This window comes from Macrobrachium rosenbergii, chromosome 9, assembly GCF_040412425.1.
Source record: "Macrobrachium rosenbergii isolate ZJJX-2024 chromosome 9, ASM4041242v1, whole genome shotgun sequence".
Lineage (NCBI taxonomy): Eukaryota > Metazoa > Arthropoda > Malacostraca > Decapoda > Palaemonidae > Macrobrachium > Macrobrachium rosenbergii.
The window spans coordinates 9,440,620-9,452,661 of record NC_089749.1 but is presented as its reverse complement, the minus strand read 5'-3'; the positions used below and the strand labels follow the sequence as shown (position 1 = coordinate 9,452,661).

At 38.5% G+C, this 12,042-nt stretch overlaps 1 protein-coding gene across 1 annotated transcript in view; it reads left to right on the top strand.

The window, feature by feature from the left end:
- Positions 1-12,042, top strand: part of LOC136842165 (uncharacterized) — a 139,371-nt gene that overhangs the window by 39,809 nt on the left and 87,520 nt on the right. Inside the window, 1 exon segment of the mRNA XM_067109526.1 lies at positions 9,506-9,755. Coding sequence (XP_066965627.1) covers positions 9,506-9,755 — 250 coding nt within the window.

The following is a 12,042-nucleotide window of genomic DNA, read 5'->3' as shown; positions in this document are numbered from 1 at the left end:
GTGATAAAACGATCTGTGACATCACAAGATTTCTGAGGTAAATTTTGAAAATAAGAGAGAAAAAAAAAACCTTTGCGGTAAGTTTGGAAAATAAGTTAGAAAAGTCTTCTTAAAGCAACGCAAACTTGGGTTACAAGGATTATTTTTCCGGTTTTGGAAGAGCTCCTGAAATGGACTTACCGGCTTACGTAAACATGCATGCATAGACCTATGTGTCTTTTCAAATACACGTGTGCTTGTGTTAATATGTATGCTTGTATTAACGGAGGAATGAAAATAGGGGAATAAAAACCACTTCTTTAAAGAGAGAGAGAGAGAGAGGGTGTATAAAAAAATCGCAGCCGTCACGGGTAAACGATTTCCCAAGCGTGTCACGCGCCCCGTGAACTCCTGCTTCCCAATATAGACCCAAGTGGAGAGCACCAACAGCAAGCATCATCTGAGTAACTCTTTATCGCGGTTAATTGGCCTCACAATCGGCCTTTTCCTCTCTCTCTCTCTCTCTCTCTCTCTCTCTCTCTCTCTCTCTCTCTCTCTCTCCTAAAAGGAATCCGGGTTTGGACGAAGTGGAAACGGATTTCTCTTGATATGAGTCTAGGGCACGGAGTCAAACAACGAGAGAGAGAGAGAGTTAAATGTCTTGTTCTGAAATTTAATAAGAGTCAGAGGTGTGTTCAAGAATTCAATAAAAGACAATAACAATACTGAATGCAGTGATAGGAACAAAGACATTAAACTGACCAGTTTACTCGTACAGAATACCGTCGTGGTGTCGCAATGTAAACGAATTATCAAACTAGCTGTAAAATTAATTGTAATAACAATTACTATGACGTCATTTTCCGATGACTTTCAACCTGTGAAACTTCAGAGTTCGCGGTGGGGCTAAAATCACATCTCCTGCTCCGTTAGATCCGGCCTGGTTAAAAATCCTGGTGAGAGATGGGGGCCGATGTTCAATTTTCCTTCCTTTGGGTGGGGCATCGGGGTTTGGGCATCAAAGGTGGTAGGTTGAGTGGGTGGGCAACATAGGGGTTGTAACCTCCTTGGAGGGCAAAGGTTTGTTGGGAGTTGAGAGACCAGGGAAGTTGGGAGATGCTGATTCAAGTCCGCGGTTGAAGGAGGCGGGTGTCATCTCCCGTAGCTAAGTGTATTATTATTATTATTTAGTTTTAACTGTTTTTTCTGACTCTTCAAGCTGCTTCTTATACTGAAAGTTTATTATTCTTTAGTTTTATATCTTTCTCTTGACTTCCCAAGCTACTTCTTATATCGATTGTGCCTCTGTTTTTTTTTTGGGGGGGACGGAACTTTGCACTTGCAGCACTTATGAATGGACCCTCCGTACCTGCAGCAAAGAGGAAACAGCTCTCTCTCTCTCTCTCTCTCTCTCTCTCTCTCTCTCTCTCTCTCTCTCTCTCTGTGTGTGTGAAAAGTGAGCAAGTGTCGAACTTTTGAAACTTTTCGTTCGATCTCCAGTTTTTAAACTTCCGTTGCTGTGATGACTTAAAAGTATATTCTAACATTTCTCAGTGATCTTAGGTGAATTTAAGTGACTTAAAGTAAGCAATAAACAAATATAAAGTTGCTTTTTTTCGGTCGAGTTGTGTCGGACGAAACAAAACTAGACGCCGGTCCATGTGCGTTCCAGAATGGTTCGTCCCTGTTATGCGCATGCGCCCGAATGACGACCAGCAGACGACGCGCGCCGTCAGGCAGAGAGTGTACAAGCTTTGTCGGTGACGGGATGAACTGCTCGTAGTCTTTCTGAGCCGTATTTTTCGTGTTTTCCAAAGACAAATATTGATTTATTTTTGACAAAGTGCTTTTTGAATAGTGCGTTATTAGTGTAAGTGTGTGTGTAGTGTGTAAAAACCGGTGTTAAGAGTGACTAGGGCCATTTAATGGCTCGAAATAGCGATTTGTATCGAAGCAACAGGATGTGTGAATGACGGAGTGTATATAAAGTTTTCGTTTTTTTTTTATTCGGTGGGAAATCTGTTGTTCATCCTGGACTGGTGAACCCGCGGTTCGTGAAGGCATTTTCCCCCTCACACACAAACACGTATGTGATACTGTTATATTTGTTGACGTTGAGACATTGTTGTTATTGAAAACAGGACACTGTTTTGAAAAGTGCTAACCCATACCAAACATCTTTCGAAAAGTGGTGATACAGTAATTTGCTGAGGTCAGCAACTTAAGACGGAGGAGGCAGTAAGTAGTTCAGATCAGCACCTTACGATCTCTTCTTTGTCATGTGTTTAGTGAGAGATATTAAGGCCTAAGAATCAAGTGTGAGAGAGAGAGAGAGGGAGAGACAGAGAGGAATGGATGCTGCTGGTCACATTGATCGTCTGTTGCCGAGTGAGAAAGGGGATGATGGAGAGGAGGGTGAAAGAGGTTATTGGGGGTGTATGGGTGCTTGTGATGACGCACACGTGGAGCGATTGTTTACCCAGAGATGCGTATTGTTCTGCGATATTGCCTTCTGGAAGGGGAGTGTTTGTATCTGGGGAACGAGATACTAGGGTATGTTCGGCATTTAAACCAGTGCGGTGTTCGTATGCGTGGGATAAGGTAACTTAATGTTGTTTAAACTTATGTATTCGTAGAGAGAGAGAGAGAGAGAGAGAGAGAGCTTTATATATTCATGAGAGAGAGAGAGAGAACATATAGTTTTATATAAGAGAGAGGGAGAGAGAGAGAGAGAGAGAGAGGACGTACAGTTTTATATGAAAGAGAGAGAGAAAAGACTATAGTTTTATATGCGAGAGAGAGAGAGAGAGAGAGAGAGAACGTATACAGTTTGATAAGAAAAGACGAACGTGTATGAGACTAGGAAAAAAACGCACTTCGTGGAACTGCCTGAATTGACGTGGGCATGAATTTAGCCATCGTTAATCAGCCCCATCGCCATGATGGAACTTGATGCCACTGAATGGTCGCGAATATGGGATATAAGACTAAAGGGCTCCCTGCTGAGTGTTCCCCTCACGAGGGGAGGATTAGCAGCTAGACCTAAGTGGGAAGAAGAGACTTCCCTAATACGTATATAGACCTACATATTGTTCGTTTGCGCGTGTGTGTTCGAGAGAAAGGCAGAGAGGTAGAAACAGATGAAAAAGCAAGGCAAAGGAATGTGAGAGAGAGATTTTTCCGGAAGTTTGTTATTCAGAAAGTGGTAAAAATACCAGAGGAAGGTGGGAGACGCCACGTAGAGATTAAACTATAACGAAGGAGACAGGGGTGTAGATAATAGATTAGGCACGTCAGTTAAAACCCAAAGAGAGAGAGAGAGAGAGAGAGATTATGAAATGTCAAGGAATCGCATTGAGCACTGAAACAAACGCAGAACAACCCACTTGAGATGTCTTCCACGCCTCTTTGATATGCGCACGCATGCCTTTCGTTGTTTTTGGGGATTCAGAGAGCGCTCTTGACGTTTTTATGTTTGTTAATGAGAGACTGTAACCGTACGTACGCCCCTTAAATGGGATGGGGTGGGTTGTGGGAGGGACGTTCATGAAGACATGATCGTCGTATGGTAGACATTTTATTTGAAAGGGCTGTTTAGACTCTTATGAGTTTGGGCGGTTAGAAAGAGATGCTGAATACATCTGTTGTTTGCATGCGCCGTTCCAAAGGTACTTACGGCTTTGACATATGACTCGATTTAAAGGATTCGAAACCGGATTCAGAAAGGTGTCTTTGAAAAGCTGGTGCAAAAGGATGTTACGAAAATAGCGTTTGGAGAAACTGGGTGGCTCTTGAGGTGGCGAGACCCATTTCCGGGTGACGATAGAGAGAGAGAGAGAGAGAGATGGAGAAAGATTGCCATCGTTGATACATACAAAGTGTTGAGATTCAGTAACGAAAGTCGTGTTCCTGCATAAGAGGTTTCTAGTTGAAACTTATGCTTATTAATGTGTCACCTAGTGTTAGTAGCTGATGAAATCTTACCATACGAAGGGTATTTAATAAAAGGAGGTATCTTAGCCTATGCAGATGTTGCCGGGAGTTTCGATGGAGTTGCAGGTGTTGGGGTACATTTCTTTCTTTCTTTTTTCTTTCTAGAATCGTGGGTGTTAGTAGATACATCTGTAATTCGTCATTCATATTTCAGCTGGTTTATGATGTCTTGTGATTGCATCTTGCCTAGTTATTGCAAGATCTCACTGTAAACATTGAATTGTTAAAACTTATTTGCTCAATGACTAACCGTTTTATTTATACTTCTTTTGAGAGGAAAAAAGGTTTAGCAGACAATTGTGTATTCACATCAAGTTCTCTTCTAGCCGTTTTCTAAATCGCATTTGTAAGTTGCATATAAGCACGATCCGTAAAGTGTCAAAGATCCGTAACGGTCTGCTGACCTTTTTTTTTAACTCTAGAAAGAAGCAAATAGTTGAATAAAAACGTTCGTAGTTTATAAATGACATATTTTAGTAAGTACTTCGCGCTCTACTGAAATGATTCCAGTTTGGATTCTCACTCCCTGTAAAATTTTGTTATAAGATTCAATTAATTTGAGTTGATACCTGAAGTAATTTAAGTGTAATGAACTTATTTAAAAGAATATGTATTTTTGACAATATAATGATTTGTATTTAATATTTTTTTAGTTACTTAATCTATTATCATTGTTATAAAGTAAGTTACCGAGATAACAGAGCCAGTTGCGATGTTTGTTTTGGTTACATCATCACGAAGAAGAAGAAGAAGAAGAAGAGGAAGAAGATATTCCTGGATAAACAACTTCCGAGGGGAAGCTCAGGGGTGGGTGAGAGAGAGAGAGAGAGAGAGGGAGAGAGAGAGGTGGTCTTCTAATTAGGCAATATGACACCGGTAGCGCTTCTTGAGAATAGCGGGAACATCTCTCAAGAATAGGGGGGGTGTTTATGGGGAGGGAGGGGGGAGGGCCAAGACGGTTTGTGTTTGTTGTGGAAAAGGTTAGGGACAGCTGTCAAGTGGAGGTTTTTAGTTGGAAGAGGTTTTGTGTGTATTTATATGTTTGTATATAGGCTATATACATGTATATATAATATTTAGATGTATACATGTATATATGTTAACATTCATCCTCAATCTTTTTACTGCCTTGAAGACTACTCCATAATTTGCTAGAAAAATTAACAAAAGAACTCTGGTTTCTTCTCTGAGCTAAATTTACCGTCATTAGCGAATTGCAAAGAATCACTAAATTGGAATACACTGCCATTGTAAGACTAATAATTGGGGTCAGGAGGTGGAAACCAATTGGTGACTGCGTCTGGGAGAGAGAGAGAGAGAGAGAGAGAGAGAGAGAGAGAGAGAGAGAGAGAGAGAGCCTCTCAAGATAGAGCGGTACATTTCCGTCTGTGAAAGTGCATTTCATTCGTAGCCTACGGCAGAAAAGAGTTGGGGAAAAAAATCCTAAGATATTTAACCGTAAGTCCATTGACTTTTGCCTGAAAGTTGTATGATTATATATATATATATATATATATATATATATATATATATATATATATATATATGTGTGTGTGTGTGTGTGTGTGTTTGTGTGTAAGAGAGAGAGAGAACATATTGTAGCAAAGTAGTAGACTCCAGACGAAGGGTCAGTATCTTTAAAACAAAAAATACTCCTTCAGAACTGAAATGTGAAATGCCGGCAGCTTGCGTAGTATTTGCTAAAGCATTTTGCATATACTTGCGTAGGTGTTTTTATCACTTCAAGTCAGCCAAAGCTACTTCAGTGTCATCACAGCTTAGTTTATCGAGAGCTACGTTTAGTCTGCGTTTTTTCAAGCCTGAAGTTAGGTATGCATCTTACTGTAGACCAGTTGTGACTATTTTACTGCTGCTGTTTCTGTTAATACTTAGAAATTCAGCTGATGTCAGTCCCCAGTCGACCGGATTTTGTTCTTCATTGTGCGTCTGTCATGCCTACCTCGTCGCCACAACTGCTCTTATACGGATGAAGGAATTTCAGTCAAACTTGGTACAAGTTCAGATAATCACGCATAGCTGTACATGAATGGAGATTCATATCGCCATTGCAGATGACTTGGTCAGATCACAGATTTTCGTTGGCTGTGCATGAATGTGGATTCATATCGCCTTTTCAAATAATTGGTCAAATCAGAGATTTTCATTAGCTGTGCATGAATGGAAAATTAAGTATACATTAGTTTCCCCAGACCACTGAGCTGATTAACAACTGGAGATTCATATCACCATTTCAGATGAATTGGTCAGCTCAGAGATTTTTATTAGCCGTACATGAATGTACTGTAGATTCATACCACCATTTCAAATGAATTGGTCAAATCAGAGATTTTCATGGACTGTACATGAATGGAGTCTAATCACCATATCAGATGACTTGGTCAACTCTGAGATTTTCATTATGAAGTGCTGATCTATTCACCAGTGTTATAGCTTTGTTCCTAGACAGTTATACGAGCCCGAGATTCCCGGGAAACCCGAGCATCAGATACTTTAAAAAGAGAGACCACAAGCGCATGTTCTGAAGCACAAGCACAAAAAATCCCAGCTGGGACAGACACATCATGCACAAGCACATATTTCAAGCAAAAATTAAAAATGAAATGTATTATTCTTGCCTACACATACTCCCAGCTTGGACAAGCCATTATGCACACGCACATATTAAAGAATATATATATGTATGTATATATACACACACACACACACACACATATATATATATATATATATATATATATATATATATATATATATATATATATTTTTTTTATTTTTTTTCATACTTTCAATACATGGCCTCCTTTAGAAGGGTTGGCTCAGAAAGGTACAGTCCCTACCCCTTTTTCATGACCTCAGGAAATGCTGGTAGTACCCCTTGGGAGCTGGGGTGACCTGGGGAGGGGGTATATATAGCTAATTAGGTTTAGAGGCTTCTATATATATTATAAAGATATATATATATATATATATATATATATATATATATATATATATATATATATATACTTTGATATATACTTTTACTTCCCTCCTCATCTCTCGATCGATTGCAAGAGTGGTCTGCCTTTATGCATGAATCAGGCTGCATTATCGATTATTTGCAAGGTTCTGGATTCTCTCTCTCTCTCTCTCTCTCTCTCTCTCTCTCTCTCTCTCTCTCTTTGCATTAGACTAGGTTAGTTCCGCTGTTCCTTCTGACGTCATGGGCAGTCTCTTGTGTGTAGCCGAAGACCAAGAATATTCCGTTGGTATCTGGACTATCTTTGCATGTTATTGATTTCTGTTATAATTTTGTGGGGCAAAATGACTTGTTTTCCTTCACTTTTGTCAAAGGATTGTTATTCTAGAAGGTTTTATGTATTATCTCCTTTAATTTTGATAAGAGTTATCTTCTATATATCCTGAGATTTTTTTATTTTTTTTTTTTTGTTGTTTTAAATTCTGTTACAAAGTTTTTAATTTTTTTTATTTTTGTCTTCAAGCAAAAACAGTTTTATGTATTTTCTTTGAAGCTAATTTTTTGTTTTTGCGCACAGTGTCAGCAACTATGTAATATTTTTCTGCGTTTTTTGAACGCGTTTATTTTTCATGGTTTTTTGTCGTCCATTGTGGTTATAACAGACCTCTTTTTTTGTCAACAGTGTTGGTATAGTTTGTGAATTCATATTTCTGCATTCAGTGGGGTGTTAATGTTCTTGGTCATTTTGTCCGCAGGTCATAGGTCACAGGTCACAATAGTTCCACATAGCCTAATATATTTATGTCAACTTGGTCACCCTAGGGGATCCAGAAAAATTTCATGGGGGTCACCAATTTTCATATTATACATACATACATACATACATATATATAAATATGTATATGTGTATATATAGCCTATATGTATATATCATTAAGATTATTATCATTATTATTATTGTTACTGTGTTTTCTCAAAATTTTATTATTTCTGTAATAGATTTTTTATTTTTCCCATTTTTATATTTCTCATTTGTTATTATTATCTAAATCTTTATTATTATTATTTTGTCATTATTTTTCATGGGGCACGGGCCCTGGTGTCCCCACCGGTTCCGCTAGTACTTGGTCTTAATATGCCCTTATTTTTCTTCGTTCTTTCCCATCTCCAGGGTAATAATACTTGTTAATCTTTTTTTTTTCATTTCTCGGGGTCATAATCTTTGTTTTCCATTCTGTATGGTCATAGAGTTATTTTTTTTCTAATCCATGGGGTCATAAGAGACCTTAGATTTTCCATCCATGGGTCAAAAGAGACTCAGATTTTTTTAATCCATGGGGTCAAAAAAGACCTTAATTTTTCATCCATGCGGAGAGTCCTTAGATTTTTTTTAATCCATGGGGTCAAAAAGAGACTTTAGAATTTTTCATCCATTCCAAGAGTCCTTAGAATTTTCAATCCATAAGGTCAAAAGAGACCTTAGAATTTTTCATCCATGGGGTCACAAGAGTCCTTAGAATTTTTCAATCCATTCAGACCTTAGAATTTTTCATCCATGGGGTCACAAGAGTCCTTAAATTTTTCAATCCATGGGTCAAAAAGACCTTAGAATTTTTCATCCATGGGGTCACAAAGTCCTTAGAATTTTCAATCATAAAATAAAAGAGACCTTAGAATTTTTTTCAGTTAATGGTCAAAAGAGACCTTAGAATTTTTCATCCATCAAAAGAGAATTTTTTTCAAATCCATGGGGTCAAAGAGACCTTAGAATTTTTTTCATTCACAAGAGTCCCTTAGAATTTTTCAATCCATGGGGTCAAAAGAGACCTTAGAATTTTTTCAGTTAATGGGGTCAAAAGAGACCTTAGAATTTTTCATCCATGGGGCCACAAGAGTCCTTAGAATTTTTCAATCCATGGGGTCAAAAGAGACCTTAGAATTTTTCATCCATGGGGTCACAAGAGTCCTTAGAATTTTTCAATCCATGGGGTCAAAAGAGACCTTAGAATTTTTTTCAGTTAATGGGGTCAAAGAGCCTTAGAATTTTTCAGTTAATGGGGTCAGAAAATGGGTCAAGAGTCCTTAGAATTTTTTTTTTTTTAATCCATTCAAAAGAGACCTTAGAATTTTTCATCCATGGGGTCACAAGAGTCCTTAGAATTTTTCAATCCATGGGGTCAAAAGAGACCTTAGAATTTTTCAGTTAATGGGGTCAAAAGAGACCTTAGAATTTTTCAGTTAATGGGGTCAAAAGAGACCTTAGAATTTTTCAGTTAATGGGGTCAAAAGAGACCTTAGAATTTTTCAGTTAATGGGGTCAAAAGAGACCTTAGAATTTTTCATCCATGGGGTCACAAGAGTCCTTAGAATTTTTCAATCCATGGGGTCAAAAGAGACCTTAGAATTTTTCAGTCAGTGGGGTCTAAAGAGGCCTTAGAATTTTTCTTTTAATCCCTCAGGGCCCTTATTACCTCACTTTTTTTTCTTACCAAAGGACCATAAAGTTAGTAAATTCCTAATACCACATCCTAATTCTTCTTCTTCCTCCCGCAGGAGGGTGAGACACCGTCGGCGCCGTCGATCGGACCAACAGCAACAACACCGCCACAACATCACAGACTCCAGCTCGTTCCTGGAGGTCTCCCACGAAAACGGAGGTGGCCACGCACACGTGCTGCACGGGAACGGCCACGTACACCACCACCATCAAGACCCGTACCCGCACGATGGTATCCACAACATCGACCACCATCACGTTCACGTACAGGACGAGCAGCAGCAGCAGTTCCAGCGGACGAGCATTGTCGTTATTCTGATCCTCCTAGCCTAACGCTTGTGACTCGCTTTACGGCGTTCAGAGCCCCTCTTGAAGCAGGCGGAAGTCCGCGTCGAGAGGCTGCACCCGAGGCACAGCTCCTACCTGAACGTGCTCCAGTATCCTCCTCCTCCTGCTCCGGCCGTGACGAAGGCCGACATACTCTTCGAGGAGATGCAGAGAGAAGAGAGCAGCGGCGCCGAGGCTGAGAATTGAAGAAAGGTAGGTGAGGAAACAGATGAGAGAGATTGGAAGTAACACAATGCAAGACTAAGACTAAGTATGAATGAGGTGCCAGGGTGTGCAGTTATTTAGTGATCATGGGGAGAGAGAGAGAGAGAGAGAGAGAGAGAGAGAGAGATTCAGGTAACACAATGCAAGACTAAGACTAAGTATGAATGAGATACCAGGGTGTGCAGTATTTAGGTGGCTTGATCATGGAGAGAGAGAGAGACAGATTCAGGTAACACAATGCAAGACAGTATGATTGAGGTACCAAGGTGTGCAGTATTTAGGTGGCTTGATCATGGAGAGAGAGAGAGATTCAGGTAACACAATGCAAGACTAAGTATGATTGAGGTACCAAGGTGTGCAGTATTTAGGTGGCTTGATCATGGAGGGAGAGAGAGAGAGAGAGAGAGAGAGAGATATTCATGTAACACAATGCAAGACTAAGTATGAATGAAATACCAGGGTGTGCAGTTATTTAGGTGGCTTGATCATGGGGAGAGAAAGAGAGAAATATTCAGGTAACACAGTGTAAGACTTAGTATGAATAATGGACTAGAGTATGGAGTGTTTGGGTGGCTTGATCATGGAGAAGGAATGGGAGAGAGTTGTTTCATAAACTTGTACATGATGTGAGGCAACAGCTGAGAGAGAGAGAGAGAGAGAGAGAGAGAGAGAGAGAGAGATTCAGGTAACAAAGTGTAAGACTTATTATGAATAATAGAGTATGGAGTGTTTAGGTGGATTGGTCATGGAGAAGGAATAGGGGAGAAAGTTGTTTTTGTTTTATAAGATTCGAATATATATGATGTGAGAATAAGAGCTGAGAGAGAGAGAGAGAGAGAGAGAGAGAGAGAGAATGTAAGGCTTAGGGTGAATGAGATTCAGGGCGTGCAGTATGTAGGTGTCTTGATCATGGAGAAGGAATGGGAGAAAGCTGATGTAGAAAGTCGAATATGATGTTGACTGTTGTTGGGAAGTTAGAAGGTATAGAGAAAGCTGTAGAACAAAAGGACTGTGCATTCAGAAATAGCAAGGGCGTATGCAAATTAGAGGCGAGTGACGCATCACACAGGCAACAGATAAAAGAATAACTTTGAAACATTGAATAATAATATAATAATAATAATAATAATATCTTTGTATAAGGTCCACAACAATATATAAGTAGAATGCGAGTCTTTATTAAAATGTATAAAAAGCTCTCGAACCCTATCCTGGGTTCATTCCAGCTGAGGATGAACCCAGGATAAGGTGAAAAACTTTATACATTTTGATAAAGACGCACATTCTACTGAGGCTATTGTGGACCTTATACAAATTACTACCCTGTTCTCAGCATTGAGGTTCTATACAGTAATAATAATAATAATAATAATAATAATAATAATAATAATAATAAGGCTGACAGTCAGGTTTTGCGTTTGCGTAAATCCCGTCTCCGTTGTTCTGATTCAAAGTTTATTTCGGTCTGAATTGTTGCTGTCAAGAGGAGATTGAGTTTCCCTTCCGACGGATGAATGACATTTCTCGGGTTTTTGCGAGATTCCACGAGAAACTCTACACGTGCAGTTTGACAGCTGGGAGTGTTTGTTGTAACTGAATTTATTATTATTATTATTGTTATTATTATTATTATTATTATTATTATTATTATTATTGAGAAATTGCTTGTTTTATCGTGACCTTTGTTATTAATGGAATACTGGATTATTATTATTATTATTATTATTATTATTATTATTATTTAAATTGCTGAGTTTTTTAGACTTATTATTAATAGCTTTATGAATTATTATTATTATTATTATTTAAATTGCTGATTTTTAAGACATTATTAATAGCCTTACGAATTATTATTATTATTATTATTATTATTATTATTATTATTATTATTATTATTATTATTATTATTATTAGACATGTTTGATGAAATCCAATCTTGTTTTGAGCTTTTGATTGTAGAAATACTTGTATGAATTGGTTTATTCATTTGTCATCTTACACCTCGAGACAAGCTCTCAAGCCAAAAGTACATACAATCGAC